Genomic DNA, 27,618 nt, shown 5'->3' with positions numbered 1-27,618 from the left:
GCTGCCCCCAGTTGTTTTCTTAAATAACAAGCTGCAGCCACAGCAGAAATGCAAGAAATTTCCAGAAGCCAAGAAATCAAACAAGTCTAATACAAAAGAATGGAGCAGCTAGCTGGTATCATAGTACATAGAGTATCAAGGACTGAAATCAGGAAGACTAACTAGTTTCTGAATTCAAATCCAGCCTCAGATAGTCTTAGCTGTATGACCCTGGGCAAGTCACTAAATCCCATTTTTTCAGTTTCCTGATCTGTAAAATGAGCTAGAAAAGGAAATGGCAAACCACTCCAATATCTTTGCCAAGAAAACCCCAAAAAGAGGTCAGGAAGAGTCAGACATAACTGAACAACAACAAACCTCAAAGAAGGGGCATTAGGCTGTCCTAATATAGCTCATTCCTATTTGAATTTTTAATTTTTTCCTGAAATATATCCCTTAGAAAGATGAATTATGGTGTGTTAAACAGCCACAAAACTGTATTCTCTACTATACCGTGCTCATAGGGCGAAAAGGTTCCAGCATCAATGTTAATGTAGGGATCGATTTTTATGGCTGTCACTCGGAGACCACATGATTTTAGGATAGTACCGATGCTGCTTGCAATGATCCCTTTTCCAATGCCAGAGATGACCCCACCAGTGACCAGTATATACTTCATTGGCAACTCAAAGGCCAGAGGCCAGTACCCAGATCTGGAATCTGAAAGAAAAAAGCAGTTATTACAACACAGGAAATTTTTTTTTGTTTTGTTGTTTTTTAATAAATTGGATATTTTGAGTTAAATTTAAAAAGTAAACACAGCTTACATCTGAATTTCAAAAAACACTCCCTTCTCCAGTCAGTTACAAACACTTGAAAAAGACCCTATTTTCAAGGTTTCCTAACTTTTGCTTTCAACAGCAGAAAGCGATGAATATTCTATACAGACAAAGATGCCAAGCTATTTCTCTTGGAGTAATTCTATTCATTCATTCGCAGGACATTTAATTCAAGCCTGTCACATTTGGATAGCAAGTAAGAAGGGGGTGGAGGGAAACCTAAGATTTTATGGTGTGATAAATATGAGAAAGGTGGTTTTCTTTTCCTATCTCTCCCCCCCCACCCCCACACATCCTTTTATTTTGAAAAGCTTCTAGGAAGACTTAACTCTATTTGATTTTCCATCCAGAAGTCTATGTTACTTCTCGGATATCAACATATCCAATAAATTTCCTTCTTTTCCTTTCCAGGTTAAAGATCCAACTAAAAGATGTCCTTTTATTACACAATAATAATACACACTCAATGTATGGTGTAAAGCAGGGCTTTAACTTCTTTCACTCCAGATCTCCTTTAGTCCAAGAAATTTTACATGACTCTGAGTGTATAGGTACATAAAATAGACATCCAAATCAAACATTTACTGATAACAAATCATAATTTTGTGATCTCCTCCCCCCAGTTATCCCATATGTATGGGGTTGAACTCTTAGTTTACTGTGAGTGTAAAGGGCAGTAAATGTTTCTTTTAAAATGTTTCTAACTCCTATAGAAGTTTCTTCACACTACAGGTTCTATTGCTCATTTCAAGATAGAAGTCCATCCTCTTATTAATACTGTCAATATCTGCTGTCTCCATTGTGAGCCCAGAAGAGACCCGGCCCTTTTGTATCTTATAGACCGCCCTGGAATGAATATTAAAACACTAAGTTTTGAGTTCATCACATTCCCAAACTGGGTTGTTCCAACAGTTAACTACTGATAATCAAAACTGGTCCACAAACTACTTACTCAACATGTCTTCCTTTAAAGAGGAAGTTACTTACACATACAAATTTTGCTTCTTCTCACTATCCACTTCACAAGCTTCTCTATGAGACAAGTGTTGTAAAGCATTAAAGCGTGGTATGAGCATGAATTCTGTAATTGTTGTGAAGTAATTTTATAAGAGAAGTCTAATCATATGTGCTTGAAGGCCAGTTTGTTCAGACAAGTACTCCCCATACTTCGGGGAAGTCATTCCTGCAAAGTCTTGCCTTATGCAAGTTTTACAGCGGGTTTAGCAATCCTAAAGACTTTCCCACTAGGGTTCATCAGAACACGTCCAAGTTTCAGAGATTAAAACTTCACCTGCACTGTCTGAGCGACTGAAAAAGTCCTTCCAATTATGCAAGAAGCTTCAGACATGTCAACCACCATTATGAGTAATTTTATTACTTTTAGAGATCCCAAAACATTCCCAATGAATAAAATTAACTCAAGGCTTTAATTTTTTTATAGGTTCGGTTTAAAAACAAACTTTTCTCTGGGCGGAGAGAAAGGAAGACGTGCATTTACCCAGCAGAAAGTAAAGCAAGGAGCAAGAGACACTTCCATTCCCGCTCCACAGAGGGAGAAGTCCCCAAGAGGGGAGATGTTTTCGGGGAGAAAGAGTTAGGGGAACAAAGGCAGCGGTTGGAGGTAATTAACCTTTTCCTCTATGAAATTATGCAATCGGAAGAGAGCTGAAGAAAAACAAACAGAAGAGAGCTTTACTTAGTAGAGAGACGCAGGTGCAAGGGCAGCAAAGGGAGGGTGCCTTGCTTTGCAGGACGCCCGCTACATAAAATCCATCTAACTTCTCCCCCAGCTTGGACCTCCCCACCTAAATTCACGTCATAGCTCCTATTCCCCACACGTACTTTTTTTTTTTTTTTTTAATTATTTTAAGAGAAGCTAGAATTCTAGAGAAGCTTTCCGGTCAGTGATTCACAACTCCCTGGGAAAGAGGAGCGAGAGGAGAGCTGGAGAACTTACTGCAGCCGGAAAATGCGGGGAGAAGAACAAGCGTTAGCAGGACCGGGGGCCGAAGAACGCCAGCACCAAAAGGCCAGACAAAGGAGGCCGTCCCGGGGGAGGGCTCAGAGAGCCTAGCCCCGGAGTTCGAGGCCCACGGATGAGCCCCGCGGGAACACTTTTGCGGGGCTCAGACCTCTAACTCTTCTTCCTAGTCCCTCCACGCTTGCACTGCAAAGGAGAGGGAGGCAGGGAAGGAAGGAAGCAAGGAGGGGAGGTGTGCGGAGATCTAATGCAAAGGCCCAGGGCTGGGGAAGGAGGAGGGAGTCTCGTCCGCTCCCCAAAACAAGCATCCGATCCTGAAAGCGAAGGGAGGGAAGGGCGAGCCTAGAGGGCACGCGGGGCTGGGCACGGAGTGCACTCGGGGAGGGGGAGGGGGGGAGAATTCCCGAGGACACGAGGAGAGGCATTACCTGAGCCGGGAGCCTTGGAGGTGGAGGAGAGAAGGCGGAGGCGGCAATCACAAGCTCCTCCCACCCGCCCCGCCCAGCCCCCCAGGCCACTTCTTAGCTCACCTGTCTGTGGCGCAGCTTCTGGGCTCCGTCCCCTAGGGCCACGGTTAGCCAGGCCTGGGGGGTGGGAGGGCCCTAGAATACTGGTACCCGGAGAGAAGGCGTCCCGAATCCAAAATCCAGATAACTACGACCGGTTCCTTCGGCTTTGCTGCCTTTGCTACCCCGCGGTCCTTTTCCACCCCAACCGCTTTGTGAATGTACCCTGTTTATCCGGCAGTCCAAGGAAATCGCGGTGCTCTGCGTTATTTTTAATAAAGCTTTTATGGTATTAAAAAAATGGCAAGTCCACGAACGACCACGGTGTGCGATCCTTTTATTTGCTTATGCTTACATAACTCTGGTTGCTACTCTGGTTTCTCCTGGCTTTTAGTGTGTTTCGGAAAGAAAGTTAGCAATAATAATGTCCTCTACCGTCTTCTCACAAAAGAAAAAAAAATTTTAAAAAGGGCCACAAACATTTTTAAACTTCACCAAAGAGAGAACAAGTTCAGTAGGGAGCTCCTATACACGGCTCAATTTTGAAAGTAAGATGTAGTTTGTATAGAAGAATGTGTGTATCCTCTTTCTATCGTTGTTTGCTTGCATCTTTGTTTTTCTTCCCAGGTTATTTTTACCTTCTAAATCCGATTTTTCTCTTGCAACAAGAGAACTGTACGGATCTGCACACATATATTGTATTTAAGATATACTTTAACATGTTTAACATGCATGAGACTGCCTGCCATCTAGGGGAGGGGGTGGAGGGAGGGAAGGGAAAAGTTGGAACAGAAGTGAGTGCAAGGGACAATGTTGAAAAATTACCCAGGCATATGTTCTGTCAAAAAAAAAAAAATCTATAAAAAAAAAAGAAGAATGTGTGTATGATATGTATGTGGGTGTATATACATTTGTATACATTGGTATATTTGGAAGAATAATAATATGTATTAATATATCAATATATAAACACTATAAATATACACTTATATAGTATAGATATAAATCTAAATATTGATATCTATGTAATATATTTATCTGTATAGATATGATATATATATATAACATATCAATAGCAACACAATAAATAGTATGAATATATATAACAAACAATATACATCTATATGTGTATATATATAGATGTCCATTATACATTGTTTATCAGTACATAGGCTATATGTACTATACATCTATGTATACATTATGGTATGTGGATCTATATGGGGTATGTGGGATAGAAAACCCCAAATAGGATCAGAAAAAGTCAAAACAACTGAAAATGACTGAACAACAATAATCATATCTATATAAATTGATATATACACAATATGCATATTTGTATATGTGCACAGTATTGATATATATATACTCAATACACACACTTGTGTATATATATATATCTATGTGCTGATATGTGTATGTATATATTCTATATAACAATATATACAATATATATCACAACATATACATATAGATAGATATATACCAATAGATAATGATATATATGATACACATATTTGGTTTTTTTATATATTAATATGTAGATATATTGACATCAACATATTATAATATGCCCAACATATATATATATACTGTTACATACCTATGTGTATGTATGTATGTATATAATGTTCCTAAAATCTTTGCACCAGTTTGCAGCTTCATAGATTAAACTACACTAAGACTTTTGGAATGTCTTTCTAGTAAAATGTAAGATATTCCAAAATGCTTCTTTTTAAGTTTATAATTTTTTTTTTTAAGTACAGAGTTGAGAAACAAGGCCTTTTTTGATGAGCCAGGGATTTTGTAGCTATGGAATGCTGCATTTCCTATCAGATGGTAATCACTGTGGTGATTAGTTATGGTGAACTGGTTATTCTTTTAATATTTTATTTGATTTTAACCTCTGTTTCAAGGGCAGATCAGATGGATTGGGGCAAAGAGGAGATATTCAGAATTTAAAATATCTATAAAACTAAATGAATGGCCCTTGTGACTTCTCTCCTTGTCAGTTTTCCCACTTTTTCTTTAACTTAACATTATCCATAGGAGTAAATCCAAGGATCCATAGGATTAAAGATTGAAATGAACATTCAAGATCACCTAGGCTAACTCCCTTTCTTACAGATGAAAAGTCTGAAGCCAAAAAAAAGTTTTCTGGCTTGTCCAAGATTGTACAGGTAAGGAGTAAATATATGATATGAACCCAGTTCTCTGAAATAGTTTCTATTATTTGCCCTCTCAAGTTAACACAAAAGATTCAGAAAACTCTAGAGCTCTACATATGGCTCCTTCTATAAAGTAAAAATCATAGAATTTTGATCATTACTTTTAGCCAGTCATTTTAAAAATAAGAAACAGAAGTCTAAAATTTTGAATTTGAACAATCAAATAGAGATGGGATCCAGAAAATATAACATGTGCAAAAATAAGTATAACACCAAGTAAAATGTAATGGGGTCAAGGTAGAGATCATTATAAATTGTTCTACAAAAATATTGAGAAATGAGAGAACCCTTTTAGCCTAGAGGATGCTTCAGGGGGGAGGTAAACAAAACTTGTTTTTATATTATAATTTTTCTTATTATCAAAAGGCATACAAAAAAAGTGCTTTTGTTGTTCAGTCCTGCCCAGCTCTTTCTGATTCTATTTGGGGTTTTCTTGGAAAAGATATAATAGTTTTGCCAGTTCTTTCTTCAATTCATTTTACAGATGAGAAAACTGGGGCAAAAGGGGTTAAATGACTTGCCCAGGATCACACAGCTATTAAATATCTAAAGACTTCTCTGAACTCTTTGAACTGGAGTCTTCTTGACTCTAGGCTGGGAGCTCTGTCCATTTTGCCAGGTAGCTGCCCAGCTCCCCCAAAAGGTAGAGAAGACTAAATACTAGGGAGTGGCTTGGCCTTATGATGTTAATGTTAGGGAATGTTTTCAACTGATTGATTATACAAATATTTACTGAATATTTTTTATATTCATGAGATCTAGTAACTGTGGTTGGGTTGAGAGGTATACAAAAGATCAATTTGTCATCCTATAGCTCTAGTATTCTTTCAGAAGTTTTTCTGTTTACCATTTATATGTTTTTTGTGATGTAAAAATCAAGAAAAGTCTGAGAAGCACAGGCCTCATCAAATGGGGTAGACTCTGATGCCTTAGAAAACAAATGGAGATAATTGATAAATTTGATAAATAATCAAAGGATATGAAAAGACAATTTTCAGGTGAAGAAATTAAAACCATTTCCAAGTCATGTGAAAAGGTGTTCTAAATCACTATTGATAGAGAAATGCAAATTAAGACAAATCGAAGATACTACTACACACCTCTCAAATTGGCACTAGAAAAGATAACGATAAATGTGGGAAAACTGGGACACTAACACATTATTGGTAGAATTGTGAACTGATCCAATTATTCTGGAAAGCAATTTGGAACTACACCCAAAGGGCTATCAAACTGTGCATAACACTTTGATCTAGTAGTGTCTCTCCGGGGTCTTTAATCCCAAAGAGATCTTTAAAAAGGAAAAAGGACCCACATGTGAAAAAAAAAAAAAAAAAAAAGTAGCAACTTTTTTTGTAGTGGAACTGGAAACTGAGTGGATGCCTATCAGTTGGAGAGTGGCTAAATAAGTTATGGTATATGATTTTAGAGAAACCTGGAGAGACTTACATGAACTGATGCTGAATGAAATAAGCAGAACCAAGAGAACATTATGCACTGCAACTGCAAGATTATGTGATGATCATTCCTGGCAGACATGGCTCTTTTCATCAGTGAGATAATTCAGGTCAATTCCAATGATCTTGTGAGGGAGAGAGACATCTGCACCCAGAAAGAGGACTATGGGGACTGAATATGGATCACAACATAGTATTTTCACCTTTTGTGTTGTTCCTTGATTTTTTTGTTGTTTGTTTTCTTTTTCATTTGTTTATCTTTTTTGATCTGATTTTTTCTTGTGAAGAATGATAAATGTGAAAATATGTTTAGAAGAGCTGCACATGTTTAACCTATATTGGATTATTTACTGTCTAGAGGAGTAGATGGGGAGGAAGGAGGAAGAAAAACATGGAGCACAAGGTTTTACAAGAGTGGATGTTGAAAACTATTTTTGCATGCATTTTGAAAATAAAAAACTATTATTAAAAAAAAAAAAAGAAAACAAATGGAGATATGTAGGAATGGAAGTCACTTATACCTATCTATGAAATAAAATGAAGAATGACTAAAAAAGCTCATATAACAAAAAGTGAGATTTCATGTTTCTGCTCTCAAATATCTACTGCTTCAATCTGTATGGTCCCTTTGGGCTAAGTCCCAACTCCAACTCATAGTCTGACTACTCCAGGTTCAAGGTACTCTTTGGGTCTACAATCCTAAAACATGATTTTATTCATGATTGCCAACTGGTAGTATTTACTTTTCAATAGGAAGCATCTTTCCTTATTGGAAAGTCAGTAAATATAGAAATCAAACATAAGGAATATGTAAATTGGGCAACTGAACTCCAAAACTTCAGGGCTCCCAATGGCCTCCTGTGATGTCCCTAACTTGCTTCTTGTTCTGAGGTCAAGAGCTATTTTCTGCTGGACACATTGCTGGTTAAATATAATTCTACAGTCTCTAGCTTCTGGATAAACAGAAATCCTTAGCTGGAACTTTGTTATGTGGGGTATAAAGACTCTAACCCAAACTGACTACTCTGAGATCTCTAAAAGTGAAGGTAGAAAGTTTTTATTAGAATTTCTCCTAAGAAGCAGGCAGTCCTTACCTCTGGGAAGTCCAGAAGGAGGAGGCTGAATTCACAGGAGAACTCAGTTAAATAAGCAACTCAACCCCTCCTCAAAATCTCCTTATGCAAAGCTTTTACTCTATATTGGTTCTTTCAGTTACTTTTCCCTTATATGGTGGGTGGGGTGATAATGAGTTGACTAGAGATGAGGTAACTACATAAAAAGTTTTATTTCTTCAAGGTCACATGAAATAAAAAGCAAAACTGAGGCCTAAGGCTTCTCTTTGGCAGACACTTTCTGAGAAACCACATTGCTTGCCCCATACAAAGCCATTGCTGATGGAGTTTTTATTGTTCAGCCTTCATTCTTGAAGAGGACCAATGACATCACAAAGGAATTGTATTTAAGGGAGGCCAAACCGGGCAAAGTCATCCAAGTCTTTGAAGTCTGGGATGTAGTGAAAGATCTGAAACACTAGACCTCTAAATTTAGTTTTTTCCTAGTTCTTAGTTTGTCTGAGGCCACACCTATTCAATGAGTAAAGGGTAGGTAAGAATTGAGACAAAAGAAGGACCAATTACCCGAACACATCCTACTGGGAGAAAATTCAGTTCCTGAAACAATTGCTATTTATATTCATTCTAAACCAAGGAAACCTAAAAGGAGAGAATTGGAGATTTGGAAAAGTTCCAGTGATTTGAGTTTAAAATCTTAAAATCTTCTAGAGAAAAATCTTAAAATCTTAAATCTTCTAGAGAAGCTCCTGTAGATGGATGGGTGCAGAAGAAAGAAATTTTTTCTTTTTCCCCACCCAACACTCTGAACATTACAATTCAGAGTAGGATTGTGAGAAATGGATGGGCCTTTTTGGTTTCCACAGTTATGAAAATTAAATTGGAGAAATGAAGCTTAAACTAGAAAACTGAAATTCATAAGGACATAAAGACAAAATCAAAGGTAGAGTTAATCTTTCCCCATGTTATCTTTCCCCTTCTAGAATGGAAGCTCCTATGGGTCAGGGAATGACTATGTAATGTGGGGTGGAGATTCATGTCATGTAACTTCTGTAATATACAATTAATGAGGAATGGGGGAGGAATTTGTGCTTCAGGATGGGAAATAAAATACTGCCTCTGGAGTTTCAAAGGTATGTCTACTCACCTCAGCACCTGTTCTTGCAAGAATGTTAAATAAATCTTTCCTGCCTTCATCGGTGAGTCGATGAACAAAATATTTTATTTCTTACGGGTTAACATATTTTTCATCGTGACCCTCTAAACCTATGATTAATTCCTTGTGACTCATTGATTACTTTAATTTTATAATCCCATTGGCTTAATGGCTTAGTCATGAAATTTATTTAGAGGCAAAAAAAAATAGCCTCTCATATTTTAAAGAACTTAACATTTTGTTATCAGTTTGATTTTTGGTTGAGGTTTGGTGGTGGTGATTTTTTTTCTCCATAATTCTCCTATTTGGCCAGGAATTTTCCTAATTTACTTCTATTAAGAAAAGGATGGATCTTAGATTTTATCAGTGTAGGTGATGTGGTTCTAGTGTGAGAACTGAGGTGTGAGAATTGATGTAAGAATCCCCTCTAATCATAGGTTCAGTGTGAAAGAATTCATGAACCCGAAATCTGTTTGTGGCAAAAGGAAGTTTTATTGTTCATTAGGGGGCAAATTCTTAATGAAGAGATTTAGCTGGGGGCTGGGGGCAGTTTGAACTGATTATCAGACCAAGATCTGTTCAGAATCGGGAATTTCTTGAAGAGAGTTTGGGCTACCCCCAATGAGGGGTGTTTTGACCAAGATTTCCAATTGAAAAAAAAATCATTTTGCAGGCTTTTTCTCAGATTCTGGAATTTCCTGAAGATCCAGGCCACTCTAAAAGATCAATGGAGGTTGCTTTTGATGCTGTCTAGTGGCAGTGCAGAGAGTTGTACAAATCCCTTCTTTGATCAGAGGCACCAGGTCCAATGTGAAAAGAATTCACAAACCCAAAAAGTTTGAATGGCAAAAAGAGAAATTTATTGGCACTGAGAAGTCAGCTTTGCTAGGAAGGCAGACTTCTGAGTGGCAAAGTCCTGTTAGGAAATAGAAGTTAGCACTGAGAAGAGAATGCCTTCACATTGGGCAAGAGTCCTGATAGGCAGTTGTGCCAAGAAGAGAGAGAGGTCCTTTGGCAGAAGTGTAATTCCTACTTCTGTACTTCTGCAAAGATATGGAGCTTAGAATTGTCCTTTATAGAAGTCTCAGGCTAAAACTTTGTTGAAAAGAGAGCCAATGCCCCCAGGCCTAGATACTTATCTTGGAGTTTCATGCCACTCAATATCCGACCCAATCTCCCAACTGAATGAAAAATCACTTTGAAGGCTTCCTGAATGGGGATCCAGCTACCGAAAAGATCAATGGGGGAGGGAGAGGGTGAAGGCCCAGTCTGGAAAATAAGCCTTCTCCTAGACGTTCTGGAGACTGGGAGAGCCGGAAACAAAGGGGACACAACTTCAGAGTGATTATTTTACAGATTAAAGGGGACACAGTTTCAGAGTTCACCCCCATCATAGGTATTCCCTCTATCACTAGGATTCTGAGCCTGTATCCAGGGGCTTCTAAAGAGCGCATGCATTTATTTCAGGGTGTTCATAAACTTTGATTGGGAGGTGGAGGGCAGGAATTATATCTTTATTTCAATGTAATTGGTTTTCTAAGTATTTATTTTATGCCTTTAAAAACATTATTCCAAAATGAGGATCCATAGGCTTCTTCATACTGACAGAGGATTCAATGGCACAGAAAAGATTAGAAACACCTTACTCTTTCATCTTCTCATCTTGTGAGCCAGTTGCACTTCCCTAATTCTTCCAAAAGAAAAGTCTTTAGACATTGTGTTTTGATGCTATCTTTTTGCTCCATTATTAGCCACCAGTTCTACCAATGGTAGAAATTAGGTGATTTAGTGAATAAAAGTCCTGTGCCTGGAGTCAGGAAGACCCCCCCCAAAAAAAAAGATTTCACCACACTCACAAGCTATGCTCTTGGGGAAACCCCTTTCCTAGTAAACTGGGTCCCTTTTAATCTTTTCCGGAGGGGAGTGGGAGGGTCAGAAAGGAATCTCTGGGGGAAGGGTGATCTAAGATCTCAACTCCTCCCACCTCTGGGAGGGGCACACCCTTCTGTTCATAAGGGAAACTCTCAGCTAAATAATCTCATTCAATTGGAAATCTCTCTCTGGGGTATGGTTCAACATTAAGATTAGTCCCTAGAACTGCTCCCCAGCTTGTGGATATAACAGTCTATGGCTGCCAATTCCTTATCAGGAAAGCCCACTTTGTTGGTTCTTCTGAGTGTACACCCATCTTTGATAAAATCTTTGCAAAGTTATCCTAACCTGATTTTGCAAACTTCGGGTTTGCAAATTTTTTCACAAAGGACATGACAGGTCAAGGGGGACCCCATTGTTGTTCGGGGATTTCTCAAGCCTCAATTCTCATACCTCAAGACCTTCACCTCAGCTTCCCTCAATTTCATCCTAGGTAAAATGAGGACAATGATAGTACCTCCCTGCCAGGCTTTGTTGTGAGGAAGAAACGAGAATAATTGTAAAGTACTTAGAACGGTGCCATAGTAAGCGCCGTATGTTTGCTATCATTATAAGTGGTAAAGCGTTTAACACAGTTCCAAGGCCGTAGTTTTAAGAGATCGAGAAATATTATCGCTATTATCATTACTGAGAAGTGCTTAGGGCAGCTGCCCCTGAGAGATTTAGTTTTTTCCCTCAAATGTCATCAGGCCATTAGGACCTCTACAAATCTGTTGTATTTGTAATTTCTCCCAGCCATCTCAGTGACAATTAGTTTCTTGAGAGGGAGGGGTTACTACTCCCGAGCGACCAGAGCAAGCGGGTGGCCAACGAGGAGACTACAGAAGGTCGCTCACGCATCCAAGCCTAAATTCTACACAAAGTTTACAGACATCCACCAATCAGCAAGCCAGCCTTAAGTGAACTCCCCCATCCTGGCCACGCCGGAAGTGACGTTATGATGTGACCATAGAAGAGTGGCGACGGATAGAGCGGTCGCTCATGTGATCTGAGAGTGAACGACTTCCGGCAAGCTCCAAACATTGGAGTGTTGGAGCCCGGAGGCCGTGGCAGCTACTGCTACTCCCACACCCTGGCGATTGGGCTCAGCGGCTGTCTGAGGCCGAGCGAGCGGGATGTTACGGGGTCTGGGCAGCTGGTTTGGCTTGGAACAGGCATCGACAGGTGAACCTCCGGCCGGGGGTAGCCCCGAAGAGGCGGCGGCGAGTGAGCCAGAGCAGCGGCCAGAGGAGTCGCGGGGAAGGGACGAAGAACTTTTCCACCAGGCCAAAGGCCTCGGCAGTGAGCATCCCCATGAGCCGAGCGAGGAGGCGGGGGTGGGGAAAGAGGGAAAATCGCGACCGTGGGGGCGGGACGAGACCACCTCCCCTCGGTCTCCCGCCGCCGTCGGGATACGTCGGTGCCACTCCCCCTTCCTGAGCTCCAGCCTTGTTCCGGCCGAGAGCGGAAGGGGAAAAAAAAGGAGAAAAGCAGAAGGAAAAAAAAAAAAACATTTATTAAGCACCTTCTATGTCCCCTAAGTGGGAGAGAAAAGGGGGGCGGGCCTGGGAGTTGCAGACGCAGGACCCTGGAGGGTCGGATTTTGCTTAGCGGTTTGAGGGCCTTGGACTAGACCACAGTCACCCGATACGAGAACGTTTATGAAACTGTTTAGGGCAAAAGTGTAGTATTGGTGGGAGAGTGGGAAGGTCAGCGCTTGTCTTGGAGCCGTGGAACAAAGGGTGGATTGGAGTGTAGTTTTGAAAGATGGAGAGAGCAGGCCAGATGGGGGCGTCACCTAGCTTGAAGTTTGGAGAGAAAACAATGCAGGTGTATGGGAGGAGGAGTCACCTAGGACAGATAAGGGAGAGTGTGTGTGTTCCCTGTACGTAGTTCCTTGCATGTTGTCTTCTCCGTTAGACCTTGAACTCCATAACAGCAAGAACTTTTTTTGACTTTGTATGCCCAGCTCTTTGCAGTGTCTGACATAGCAAAGGCTTAAAAAAATTGACTGAATCAAATTCTCAAATATTAGTAATCAACTACGGAGTGGGATGGTAAAATTGGGAAAACTTTTTATTTAACTTCGTAAGGGATTCTGTCAGGAAAGCTTGTTAAGTTCCACATATCAGTTCTTCATAACTTCCAACATGTTAAAACACAAAGATTTTAAAACACTGAAGATTTAGGAGTGGATAAAACGTTATATAAGAGGAACCCATTTTTATTTTTCATATAAAACTATATTGTCTAAAATGTTCTAAGTATTAAACATCTGAATAGTAGATATTTCTCCAGTAGTTTCTCCAATTAATTTGGGGTGTCTTTTGCAAGCATATAGGCTACTTAAGGATCAGGTGCTTGAGGAACAATTGCTGAAAGAATCTTTATAACATAAAATGTTAAATGAATAAAGCTCATTAGAACTAGTAATTAGAGGCAGCTAGGTGGTGCAGTGGATAGAGCACCAGCCCTGAATTCAGGAGGACCAGAGTTCAAATGTGGCCTCAGACACAACACTTCCTAACTGTGTGACCCTGGGCAAGTCACTTAACCCCAGCCTCAGGGGGGAAAAAAGAACTAGTAATTATAAGTATGTAACCAATTGCTTTTTTATGCCTCTGCAGAAAGTTCTATTCATCTGAAATCAATGAAGAAAGGATGTGGTCACCTAAAATATGAACACTTTAGCATAATTGACAACTGGATCACCAAAATAAAGCAGTCAGGAGCAGCCAGATCACAGTCTTTTATTATTTTATCAGTCTCATGAGCCATTGCTGCATTAGCTGCAGAAAAGCTAAGAGTACAAAAGATAATTTTTTTCTCACAATAATATTGGAAGAAAAAAAATTATTAAATGAAGCAAAAACCATCAATAAATAACTAGAATATAGCACTCCTATCTACTCCACAAAATGTTAACATATTCCTTTCTAGAACTCCAATTGTGTAAATTAATGTGGAAAAACCACATTTTCAGGAAAACAGTACCCAGCTTTTTGTAACATAAGATTTTTTATCAAAGAAAATGGAAGCCTAGAATGTAGTTCATTATTATCAAAGCATAAGAACATTGGAGAAATATTCATTAGTAACAATTAAGTTTTTTTTTAATATTTTATAGAAATAAAAACCAGTCTGAAAGAGAACACTGAATTCCAGAAGTGCACTGTTATGAAGATGGCTTTTATTAGTGGATTTCAAGGTTGCCCAAGACTAAGGGCCAAGCTGCCTTTGGCTTTTTAAAGTCCTTCTAAATACAGTTCCATTCCCCTATTCAACTTCAAATTCTACAGATACTGTATTTTTACCTGTCATAGGTGACTCTTTCTATCCACCTATCCTTTTTCAGAGAGAGAGAGAGAGAGGGGTGTGTGTGTGTGTGTTTGAAAAGGGTCTTGGTCCATGGAGATCAGTTAAAAGGGTCTTGCCAAAGTATTGGTGAAAGGGGATGAGGGACTGAACTAGAGTTATATTTGTGTAAGTGGAGAGAAGGAAAAACAGGTATGAGAGTTAAATTCAAGCTGAGATTTGTTTTGATATAAAATTCAGTGCAAATTAATAAGTACAACCTAGCATAAAGGATAGAGACCCAGCATAGAAGCCAGGAAGATTCAGGTTCAAGTGTTGCCACTAACTAATATGATGACACTGGGCAAGTCACATAACAGTTTGGTTCTGCATACAGTGCTAAGTCTACGTTAATGAATAGTTTCCTTACTAACAGTTCTCTGCCCCAATGCATGTTCTGGAGAAGTCCAAATCCAGCTCCATAATTTTATAGAATAAATTCCAGCTATAATAGCAAATCTAAGAGGCACACGATATTAAAAGGACTAGAAGCTGTCAAAGCTAATAATTTAAAAATTATAAGAATATAAGTAATAACTCCTTTAATCTGTTTGTTATGCTTGACACTACCTAATTGCAATCATCTTAATCAATGAAGAAGAAAGCCAGGTGGTGACTTTAAGTGGAAAATTTAGTAGCTATATCTGTGAGGCTGGATTAAAATAAGTGGAAGTGAGAGAAATCTCTTAGCCAAAGTGCACAATGATAATCTCAATAAAAGTAGTTATACTTAGAATGGAACCATGATCTCAGTTCATATAGACATTCCCTCCAGTGGTACAGATCAAAGTTCAGCCATACCTTTTTGTCCTTTATAATTGTAGCCCAAACTCCTTAGTTGTCTTCCAGGTAAGCAAGTGATGAGGAGAAATGGCCTGACTATTATGCTGATGTATCCTCCTGGGCCTTCTCAAAAGTAGTAACTCAGAAGCTATTAAAGAATCGTAAAGGAAGGTGCCTAACTAAAGTCTTTGGCATTGGTGAGTGGCCATAGTCAAAAATGGACAGACTTTTGTCAGTGCAATTGACATTAAAGAAATTGCATTATCATTTACAAATCCTAATATTTTGTACCCTACTGACCATAGGATTTTTCCATCTGACCTGTAGCAGAAAACTTTCTATATGTGTTATCATCCCTAATTAGAATGCAAGCTCCTTGAGATCAGGAACTGTCAGCTTTTCTATTTTTATCTATACCCAGTGTTTAATCTAAAATTTTTACGAAGTAAATGCTTGAAAAATGTTTCTTTGTTCATTTTTTCCCATACGTTCCCTCAAATTATACAGATATCAGTTCTCATCAGTATACTGCATACAATAAGTAGGTCCTTTTGTAAAATATTTCAAAAACTTAGGCTGTCCATCTGTTATCCTTGATCTACCTCATTTCCTATTAAACCATTCCCTTTTTTTCTTTTTTTAATATGATCTTTTTTCTACTACTTTAGGTGCACAAAATTAGGAATATGCTGTAGTTTACATAATCCTAACCATGGATACATTTTACATTGCTCTTTGGGATATGCACAATAGTGATTGTTTTAAGATAATTGAAGTCCAAGATTTGCTGTACTATAACTTCAGCTCTTTAGGTACACTGGGAGATAGTGAAATTGGTTATAAGGCAATAAACTTTAAAATGTCCTTTATCTCTGTTTAGTGCTTTGTACAAGAAGCAAACTTAATTTCATTTTCTTCAAATGTATGCATCCTTTTGGTTTTGTTTGGAATAATTTTTAAATGTATATTTAATGTGAACTTAGTACTAGTATTAGATTCATCACAGCCCATCTCATGTCTTACATTCATAAACTTACTGATTATAACATCTGAAAGGTTTTGGTTGTTTCTGTTGTTTACCCCCCACCTTTTTTTTTTTTTTTTAATTTATTTTAGATTTATTATAATGTTAATCTACTGAACTCTTTGTACTTTTAGAAAGCTAAGCCTTCGCCTCTGTCTACATAAACATGTAGAAAGATCAAGGATAACCTGGTTTCTTATTCCTGGATAACACTTTTTAAAAATATTTTAAGTTCAATCAATCAGTAGAAATATTTAGAATATTTAAATGAGAACCAAAGAAAGTAAGTAGAAGAAAAGATTGTAAATGACATGTTCTACTTTTAAGAAGTATTTTCTCTCATGACCAGGGTTTTCCAATTAAAACTAAGTGTCTCCTTGGTTAACCAGTTTTCTTAGATGTAATAGTCATTTCCGTTGATATTTTCTTTTATCTTTTAAAAACTGTTGTGCATGTTTTTGTGATAAAATCCTTGATAATGTAATTCATAACATGGTGATGTTTTCTTTTTTTAATTTTATGATGAGGTTAGATAACTATAGATATCCCCCAGCTTATAAAAGATTTATATGTTTAAAAGTGAGAAATTTGTGCTAATTTTCCCCTTTTATTTCTTACTGGTGAGTTCCTACTCTGTGAAAATCCTTTTAAAGAGGAAAAACAATTTCACTTTCAGAGAATTTTGTATTTCAGCAACATATCTTAAGTACTTACATATAGTGTATTATCCTAGATCTTAGAAAAAATAAAAATGTAAGCTGACTTACCTCACCTACAAGGATATTAAAATGATGATGACAATGACTTCTGCTTATATAAATGTATAGTTTTAAAAGCTCTTTTTCTGATTACTTCCTACTTAATAGTAAGGGGCAGAATTGGGTTTCTTTCTGATACACATGCTTAAAATGTAACAGAAATAATTATAGGGATGCATCTAACCTTAGTTATCCCTTGAGGTTCTGTCTTAGGCCCTCTTCTTTTCTCTATATACTTCTTCACTCTTATCTGATATCATGGATTTAATTACCATCTCTAAACTGATAATTCTCAAATCTACCTATCCTGCTTCATCTCCTATTTCTGACTGCCTTTTAAATATCTCAAATGATGTTCAGTAACATCTTAAACTAAATATGTCTAAAATATCTTTTCCTCCACACAGCCCCACTTTCCCTATTTTTATAGAACACCAAAAACATTCTCTCAGGCTTGCAACCTAACCTGTAAGTTATCTTTGACTTCTCACTATTTCTCATCCTCCCCTCTCTCCCATGTCCAAGCTATTGTCAAAGCCTGTCAATTTCACTTCTGCAGCATCTTAAATGTCCCCATTTCTTTTCCAACACTGCCCTCAATCAAACCCTTTTTACCTTACACTTAGACTAGTGCAAAAGCTTACTAATGGATCCTGCCTCTCTCTCAGGTCTCTTCTCACTCCAGTCTGTTGCTGTTTTTCATTCTTGAAGAGGACCATGACATATACCTGAATTGGATTTAAATGAGGGAAAGCTATGCAAAGTCACCAGCCTCACTTTTTCTTCCAGAACCATCTTTGAGTCCAGTGCAAGATCAGAACGACTGGAGATGGGCCACTGCAATTTACTCTCCATTCAATTACTAAAAGTGACTTACCTAAAGTACAGGTTTAAAGAGACTATTCCCCTACTCTAATGCTCCCTGTCACCTTCAGGGTCAAATAAAATGCTCATTTTGACATTCAAAGCTCCTCATAACCTAGCCCTTCCCACCTTTTCAAAGACCTTACATATTACCACCCTCCAGGTACTATGAGCTAGTGATAACACCTGGTTCTTTCATAAATTAGATATTCGTCTGGCTATTTTCTTTGTCGAATGCTGAAATGCTTTCCCTCCTCAACTGTCCCTACTTATTTTTTTCTGTCTTTTAAGTCCCAATTAAAATACCATCTTCTACCAGAAGCCTTTTCCAATCTCTTTAATTCTAGTGCTTCACTTTCTTAATTTCCTGTTTATACTATGTATAGCTTACTTTGTATATATTTTTACTTGCATATTGTCAAAATCATTCAGATTGGAGTTGCTTCAGTTATGTCCTCTTTGTTGAATTAGTTTTGAACTTTGTCCTAACCAGTCAACTTTCTAATCACAATTTTTTAATTAAAAAAAAAAAAGGTTACCTAAATACACATAGGCTGTCTAATCTGATAAATTATAAACTCTTGAGCGCACTTTACTTCTCCCCTCATCCTGATTTCCAAGTTTTGTCTTGGGAGTTTCAAAACTTTTGCTTATTAAAAAAAGAAAGGAATAATTGTATTCCATGTATTCTACTTGACTGCTGACATTGTTCTTTGAACATTGAAATTCCTTGAGGGCAGGAATCTGTACTTTCTTATGGACTTTGTATAGTACTGAAAGGACCATATTTCCCCAAAGACTTTGATTTGCTTTATTAATTAGAATATTTTGTTTTAGGAGTTAAAAGTGAACTAAATGGCTACATTTATCAAATTATTAAAGACTTCTAATTCATGTGATGTATTTTTAGGAACTTATACTAAGGAGAATTAAATTCTAAAATCCAATTTAATTCAACAAATATGTTTTCATGAAGTTCTATGACTTTTAAATTGCTGATAATAATGTAGGAGTAGACAGAAACCTCCCCATCCCAGTTTAGCTATTCTATACCTTAACTGGGTAAGAACATATTTATTGTTTAAGCACTCATAGGATTATGAAGTGCTAAAATGTCTACAAACTGAAATGTTGTACAGCAATGATGTTCACGTAGACCAAGGAAATACCTCAAGAAAATCTGTAAGTTATTAAATAAGTTGAGAAAGGATTGATTTCCTGAAATTAGAAATTAGGTTTGGTTTTCCTGCACATTCCTGAGGAAGGAAATACAGATCTTAAATCCCCCTTACTTTTAGGAAGAAAAATGTATTTCTAACAACCAAGAGGTGTGTGGGTACTACTTTGCCAGAAGTCCTCTCCTGCTTGAGGCCACTTTTCCCTGGACTCTTGTGGAGAGTTTGTGGGAAAATGTCAGACATTTGGGGGCAGGGGAATGTTTTGTACCGATTTTTTTTTTTTATGCCACCTTAGTGAATATCCTTTTTTTCTAAGTAATTTTAAACAGAAACATACCGATGCATAAATGATGGCATTAGAGAACCACCTTCAGGACATGACAGATCCCTCTTCCCAGAAGTGTCTTTAGAATCCTGAGATTTATCCATGAGAGTCAGAGTTGGATTGATATGGCAACACACATTGTCTATAACCTTTGCTATTAGGGAAGCTGAGACCAATTTGAAGGCTTTGGTTTAGAGTTCTAACTTCAATAGAATTAAAACTAATTGATTTATAATGAAGATTCCTAGGATTGAAGAATGAAACAGATGAGGTTTTTACCTTATATCGTTTAAATTGATAAAAGATAATTTAAAAATAGGAAGTCAATCCTGGAAGGTCTATAGGAAGGAAGCACACCAGTTTTGTTGGTGGACTGTGAATTAGGCTAGCCATTCCTGGAAGGAATGAGAATAATGTTAAAAAATGTCACTAACCTGTCTCATAGCCTTTAATCCAGGGATCCAGTTGTTGGATATATTTTCCAAGGTCAATGACAAAAGGAAAAATATTAATAGCATAATAATCATAGACCTCTCTTTAGTAGCAAAAAACTGGGAACAAAATGGCTCCCATTAATTAGGGAATAAGAACAGAATTTGGCATGAAATATTGACAAATGAAATATTATTCTGTAAAAAATAACAAATAATCACATCCTGAAGATATGAATTGAAAAAAGTCAACTGAAAGAATACATACAATGACAGTGATAATACTTAAAAGCAGTTGAATTCTGATGAATTGTAATGAAGTTTTCATCCTAAAGAACTGAGAGATAACAAATACATTCTAGTAGACAGGTATAGATTGAATAATTAGAAAGTGTCTGTAAGTAACTATCATACAGAATACAGTAATTGAGAGAAGTTTGAGCTGTTAAAGGTGGGACTGAAAGGTTTAAAAAAAGTCAAGGGCAATAGAAACCAAAAGGAGAGATGAAAGAACCACAGTGGAGATTGGTTCAGTGGTCAGCGGCATTGATTCCTTTATAGGCATGAAAAATTATGGAACTTGATTATTAATGACCTTTTGGAGCACAAGGTTAAAAAATTGGTGGTAGCGTATTGGAAAAGATCAGGTTTTGGAGTCAGGATCTAGATTTTAAATCTTAGAGCTGCTGCTCACTTATTGTCTGTTACTCAGATAGCATACCTGAGTCAGGAACTTTTAAGTTCCTTGGGCTTCACTTTACTTACTTACCTATGAAATGAAGAGGATCAACTGGATTACCTCCAGGCTCCTTTCTAAATCTCATCAATCTATGAGTGAGTGAGACAAGAATGAAAACAGATTGAGAAGTGTGGTAATGAAAAAAAGAACTAGGGTGAACTAGAAGAGGACAGCTGGACTAGCCATCTTGAAATTCCATTTCCTATCTTTATGCCTTGTCCATATCCCCTTTCCAGCCCTAGTGCCTTTTCCTCCCTGAAACTTCCCTTGACATCTCCCTGTTTCTAATTTTTAGTATTCTTAATATGATCAGTTTGCCTTTTATTTACTAATTTGTGTATCTGTAGAATGAAAATTCCTTGCAGAAAGTAGCTAGTTGGGCCACATAGTAAGTAGATCTTCATAAATGCTTATATTGAACTAGATTAGGTGATTTTATAGAGAAGCAAGGTGCTAACAGGAGAAATTGATTATGCTAAAGAGGGGATATTTTGAGGGAGCAAAAAGGCAGTTTCAACTGCATGCAGGGAGAGTGAAGTAAAAAGCAGGAAGGGCCATCATTTCTTGATGAAAAAGATTTGGGGTTAGAGAGAAAATGAAAGAATTCATGTCTTACGCTAGAGAGCTTTATTAGTAAAGTAAGAAGGGAAGGGAAAAGATAAGGATGGGAGCAAGAGTAGAATAACAATGAAAGTTGCAATAGCTGCTGTGGGAAGTTTATTTGGAAAACCAAAAATAAATTTGGTCAATTAGCAATTTTGTATTTGCCAATTTCTGTGCATTATAAAAACCTGACTAAATGCAAAAGGTTTGTTGGGTTTCTTTTAAACCCAGCTTGAATTTTTGTTCTATCAAGTAATATAATACATGGCTACAAGTAATGGAATATCATCATCATTAAAGAATTTTGAAAGGCTTGTGATAAGGAAGTTGCTTCACACCAAAGCAACACAGTTTGATTAAGATTGTAGCTCTGGTATTACTGTGCTAATGGAGTGAGTTTCCTTGTTTCCCTTTAGTTTGTACAGCCTCTTTTCTAGTTCTGTGCTAAGAGATGCCTCTTAATTGGATGCAATAGCTTCCTAGTTGGCTTTTCTGCTATAGTATTTGTTCTTCATTGCTATCAAATTAATACTTTTAATTAAATTAATTAATACTTTTAGAACACATATTACATCATCCTTCCAACTTTTTTATACATACTCAAAAATATTCAGTGGCTCTTTGAAGAACGGATGGAAATGGCCTCAGCTACCTGGTATTTAAAGCCTCTGAAATTCCTTCCTTTTTGTCTGAAATTCTCTTTTCCTCTCAATCTCTAGGCATTAGTTGCCTTCCTAGATAAGACCTGTCATGATGTAGTTATTTATAATCCCTCTTTCTTGAAATTAATATGTGTATTTACTTATTTGTATGAATTTTGTATTCTTCCTGAAGAATATAAGATTCTTGAGGGCAGATTATGTATTCTTTGTCTTTCTTTTGCCAGTGGCTAATGCAGTTTCTTGCACAGGTTAGCAATATAATAGTTGCTAAATTTATATGAAAGTATCTTTCTTGATCATCAATAACATCTCTCAGAATTTTAAATACAAGTTTTCTTTGAAGAGGAAAAATATTATGTTTTTCTAGGAAGTATGTTACTTGAATAAATCTTTTTTTTTTTTTTTTAATTGTCGTTGGCAGATTACCTATTTAACTTTGCCACTGCTGCTACAAAAAAGATAACTGAATCAGTTGCTGAAACAGCACAGACAATTAAGAAGTCAGTAGAAGAAGGGAAAATAGATGATATCATTGACAAGGTACTTTTAAAAATTTAAAAGTATTAAGGGGCAGGTCAATTCTCTGAGAGCCTCCACAGCTATGGATCATAGCATCTGAAGGCAGGGCAGCCTTTGCTGACACAGGTGTTGTGGAATGGGAATGAGATAAATTGGAGGCAGAGGCAAGAGAGAGGTCAGACAACGCCACGGCTTCTCTCAATCAGAGAAGTCAGAAAACAGCAACTGCCTCTCAGTCTCTTTATATCATCCTCTCAAATGAGGAGATCCATTCTGTAGGTCTGGGTTGGATCTCCAGCAGCCACTGTTAGGTGGTTCCTGTATGCCAACAGGACAATTGAACCCCATGAAATTTATAACTATCTGAATTATTCTTTGTCATTTTGTTGTTGTTTTTTTAAGTCCCAAATAAGATATTTTACATATTCTTATATTTTTTGTTTAATGCTGAGGTCTTTGAGGGTTTTTTCCTTAATTTTTGCAAAATTGTTCAAAATATAAATTGCCCACTTTAATAATTTCAGCCATCATTTTACAATTTAATTTTTTTAATTTAAAATTTTATAAATTAGTTGTGTAATTTATTTCAGATTCCAAACTATATTTTCATTCCTATGCATAGCAGATAATGTTTCTATTTGAAGTCATAGTGCAGTATAAGCAGTACCAAGTTCGAAGTTATTTACATTATTTGAAACAAATAAGATAATGTCCAAAAGTTTAGGAATCTTGTTTTATACTGAGATTCCCCCCCCCCTTCAAATATTGTATGTGAATCAGTGAGTTATAATAGAAATCACAGTGTTTGAAGGCAGAAGACCTATGTTTTAAAGTTGAGCTCTACTACAGGATATGGAATATATACTATACCTATTATAGTTCCAGTTTTGTGTGTATGAAATGAAAATCTTTGTACACCTTATCTCATAGGAATAATATAAGAAAGAAAGGATAGCATAAGAAAAACTTTTTAAACTCTTAAGAAATGCATAGAAATGTGATATTTTAATTAAAAATTAAATTCTCAGCTAATTTTGCTTATAAATGAAGGAAGATAAACCCTCAAAAATGTATCCTCAAGCTTAAAAACTACTGTGTTCTTTTTATTCTGTTTTGGGAGGGAAAGATTTACTTTTCCCTTGATTTTCTTGATTGAAAAATTATATTATGTATATTTTTATCTAAGTATATTTTCAAGATAACATGGCTTTTCAATTTTTTTTTTTTTTTTTACAGACAATCATAGGAGATTTTCAGAAGGAACAAAAAAAATTTGTACAAGAACAACATACGAAAAAGTCAGGTATGATATTTTACTTATTAGAATATTAATTTAATATTTTTAAAATGCAGTATTTTCTAGGTAAAATGAGAAAGCTTATTTAAAAGTTAGTTATTCTAATTTTCTTTTGTCTGTTAACATATATAATTTGAATACAAATATTTCGGACACATTTCTGTCTAGGAAATGCTTTATTTTGGGTAAATGAGATGTCCTTTATAAGTGGATGTCTTTTATGTTCTTCTATGTCCTCTATTAAGTGGCCTCATGCACACTTTTACCACATGGTGGTACTAAATCAAAATTGTTTTGCACTGAAATAAGACAGTATGAACTATAGTCAATTTGTCAATACCAGTCTTTTAAAAAAAAAATCACCACTGGTGCCCTTTAGTGAATATTTTGACTAATAGTCACTAAGGGCATATTTTTCTGCAGAGATACTGAAATTGATTAAACTGCCTCTTAGGATGTCTTGAGCGAAGACCTCTCCTATTATGTATTGCAGAAGAAGCAATATCATGAGGGGCATGTTGGGGGAGAGGAGATGGGTCATTGGATGTGCTTGGGATTTGTCTGTATCCATGACAAGTAGTTGGGAGTTTTAATACTCATATAGTCCAAGCAAAGTGTAACCAAAGAAGTATCTTTAATTCTTTTTAGCTCAGTTCCCTGGTTTCTGTTTGGCTATTTCTTTGTTAGTTATTCCCATTTCTCAAAACTCCTCAGAGTTTTTACTTTTCCAGTGTTTTCACTGGTCAAGTAAAGTATAGTATCTTCTTTAGATTCACATACAGCGGATATAATAATGAAATTTAAAGTGGTTTAAAAAAATAAAGTTGTTTATAATGAGAACATAGTAATAAATCTGTTTTACTGGGTACATTGAAGTTTTCTCATTTTGCATAATCAATATAATTCATTTCTCATCATGGTCATTCTTTTATAGAAGCAGCAGTGCCTCCATGGGTTGACAGTAATGAAGAAGAAACAATTCAGCAACAAATATTGGCCTTATCTGCAGTAAGTTTCTGAGACAAGTGTGAGTGATCACCTGCCATACCACATGTACGATCATGGAGTTTTCAATTAACAAACCTTTTTCTCATCATATTGAGTGTTTTGTGGTGTCTAAATTATTGTCTATAATTTCTTCTAGCTTTAAGTTATATGTAAGATTTCTCTTAAATATTTCTCATATAGTAGATAGTTAATAGGCTTTGTAGTCCAGAAGATTTAGGCTGCAGTCTTACTTCAGACACTTGGAGGTTGATCTGGGTGTGATCCCTGGACAGGTAACTTCACCTATCAGTGCCTCAAGTGATTTTTAAAGAATATTCATTTGAATACAAATATGCATTAGAGAAAGTTTCTTCACTTGCATATCTTTTCCAAGATATGCAATATAATATAAAGCAAGTATCTTATATTACTTGATTTTTTTAATTTAATTTTTTCTAAGGTATTTACTCATTAGACTTGATTAATTTGAACATTTCCATAGCATGTTTTAACTTCTATATTACATTTATTTTTTTAAAATGCAGCAGCTCACAATAAATATTCTATAACATTTTAAATTTTTTTAGTGCTGTTTATAGCATTATATATATGTGTTTAATCCATACAAGCTACCAGCCAATTCTAATAATACTTAGGTGATCAAAATACATAACATTTGACCTTTTTTAAAGATATGAAATACTACTTTTAACAATTTTATCAGTTTGTAAGGCAGTCTTAATTTTGAATCTAAGGGATTGCTCATCTAATTTCAGTAGGTTTCTATCCTAAATTCACCCTAAACAGTATTTAAAATCTGTCATCTTCAAAATTTTTTGATCATGCTCTCCATGACATGATAAAAAAAGACCACTTGGTGGTATATGTATATTAATTTAAAAATTATATGCTTGTGCTTCTATATCTATAATTATGGGCTTATGGAACTATAGGCATTGAAAAGATGAAATTATATTTTATTCTAATGTCAATTGTGAGCCACTGGGGTTTATTGAGAAATGTCATAGTCACGCTTATGCTTTTAGGAAAGTCACTATGGCAGCTATATGGAAAGTAAATCAGAGGGGCTTGAACCGGAAGCATTAAAGGTCTTTGAAAAGGGGTGTGACATCACCATACATGTGCTTTAAGAAGATTCTCTTAGCCTCTTTGCCTGATAGAAAGCAATAAGACACAGGGAACCCAATTAAGATAGTAATGTGATAATGCAGATGAGGTCATGATGGCCTATATTTAGTAGGGTGGCTTGCTTTGTAGCAGAACAGAAATGTCTTTAAGGGAGAATCAGCAGGACTTGACAGCCAATTGGGTACAAGAGATGAAGGAGAGGGAAGAGACAGAAATAATTGCAATCACAATCTGGTGACTGAAAGGATGATGGGTGGCACTTAAAATTCAAGAAGTTTTGAGAAGGGATAAATTTACATGGAGAAAGTTGACGTATTTTAGGTACTAGCAAGATATTCAGATAGAAATGTCTAGCAGGGCATTAAGAAATTGGAACTGGACATACAGATTTGGAAATCATTTGCAAAGAGCAAATAATTCAAACCTAGAAAAAAAATGAAAAGATGAAAAAGGAGATTAGAAAAAAAAGATTAGAAAACACCCTATATTAGAGAAAAAAGAAGGCTTTGAACCAGATTTGTAAGTCAGAGGGCAGCTATATTAGGGAAGAACACCCAGATAAATAGGGAAGAGTACTTTTGGTAGAGTGTTAAGATCAGAAGAGGGAGAGAAGAAAAAGTGGAGGCACTTCTCTTAATTGGCCATTTCAAAGAATTTAGCCAAAAAAGTCAGAGAAATGGACAATAACAGAGATAGAAGGTTCAAATGAAGGATTTTTTTAGGATGAGGGAGGTAAGCACATGTAGAGACTGAGCTAGAAGACAGGGAGAAATTGAAAATAAGTGACAGAGGATGACAAAGGAGGCATTATATTGAAGGAGATGGGAATTGTAAGGCCTACTCATCATGTCAGCTGGGTGAAGGAGGAAACAGCAGAAAGTGTAAAAATGATATGAGAGGAAAAGAGGGAGTACACAGGTTAATGGCCTTGATTTTTTTTTTTTTCCCTTGTAAAATAAGATGCAAGATTCTCAGCTAAGAAACTAAAAAAAGGAGGAGCCATGGGAGGTTTAAAAATAAAAGAAAAGGTTTTTTGAACAGTTGATCATTTGCCCATTGAACAAAGGCTCTTGTTCTTATGTATTTATATTAAATCCGTATAGATGTGTAGGGACTTGTTTATCACTCTGTTAGAAATTCTCTACAAAGATTTCCAAGTCTCCCTTCTCATTTTAACTTCATTGATCCTGTCCAGATTGCTTTCAGATAATCCGAGGGAATGATTTCTTAGCAGTGTGGAGCATTTTTATGGGTAACAGAAAGATGAAAAATGATAGTCTAAAGGTAGAAAATAATGCTCAAAGAGGGACCCTTCTGGAGAAGATGGGAGGGAATGGGATTAAAGATACAAATAGAGTTGGATAACATTGATAAAATAAAAATGCAACCTTATCCTCTAAGACTACAGGGAAGGAGATTAGAGAAGACTGTAGACTTTGAAGTGTGAAAGAAAACTAAAGTCATCTATCACAAGTCTCTTATCTCTAATAAGAGACTTGTGATAGATGACTTTAGTTTTCTTGGTAAAGGAGGACGCTAGCTCAGCTGCAGAGATGGGAGTTAGAATATTGTTGGCAAATTTTGAACAAGCTACTTTAATAGGGAGTGGGAAGGGAATAAAATTGAGGGAATACACATTTATATAGCACCTACTATGTGCCAGACATCATGCTAGACTTTTTACAAATGTCTCATTTGTTCCTCAACAACTGAGAATTAGATGCTATTACTATCCCTTTTTTACATTTGAGAAAACTGATGTAAAAGAAAAGCAAAGTGATTTCCTTAGGTTCGTACAGTTATGTTAGATTGAATTTC

The 27,618-nt window shown here is 36.5% G+C and overlaps 2 protein-coding genes across 2 annotated transcripts in view; one reads left to right on the top strand and one right to left on the bottom strand.

Moving 5' to 3' along the window:
• Positions 1-2,939, bottom strand: part of CTPS2 (CTP synthase 2) — a gene marked incomplete in the record, with an annotated part of 155,377 nt that extends 152,438 nt beyond the window's left edge. Inside the window, 2 exon segments of the mRNA XM_074299909.1 lie at positions 493-699; positions 2,776-2,939. Coding sequence (XP_074156010.1) covers positions 493-658 — 166 coding nt within the window.
• Positions 2,940-12,092: 9,153 nt separating this feature from the next.
• The window catches only part of SYAP1 (synapse associated protein 1), a 32,009-nt gene continuing 16,483 nt past the window's right edge, over positions 12,093-27,618 (top strand). Inside the window, exons 1-4 of the mRNA XM_074299902.1 lie at positions 12,093-12,429; positions 22,270-22,388; positions 23,604-23,670; positions 24,599-24,672. Coding sequence (XP_074156003.1) covers positions 12,264-12,429; positions 22,270-22,388; positions 23,604-23,670; positions 24,599-24,672 — 426 coding nt within the window. The 5' untranslated portion in view covers positions 12,093-12,263. The remainder of the gene's footprint in view (positions 12,430-22,269; positions 22,389-23,603; positions 23,671-24,598; positions 24,673-27,618) is intronic.

Source organism: Sminthopsis crassicaudata, chromosome 3 (genome assembly GCF_048593235.1).
Source record: "Sminthopsis crassicaudata isolate SCR6 chromosome 3, ASM4859323v1, whole genome shotgun sequence".
NCBI lineage: Eukaryota > Metazoa > Chordata > Mammalia > Dasyuromorphia > Dasyuridae > Sminthopsis > Sminthopsis crassicaudata.
This window is presented reverse-complemented; position numbering and strand designations above follow the sequence as displayed.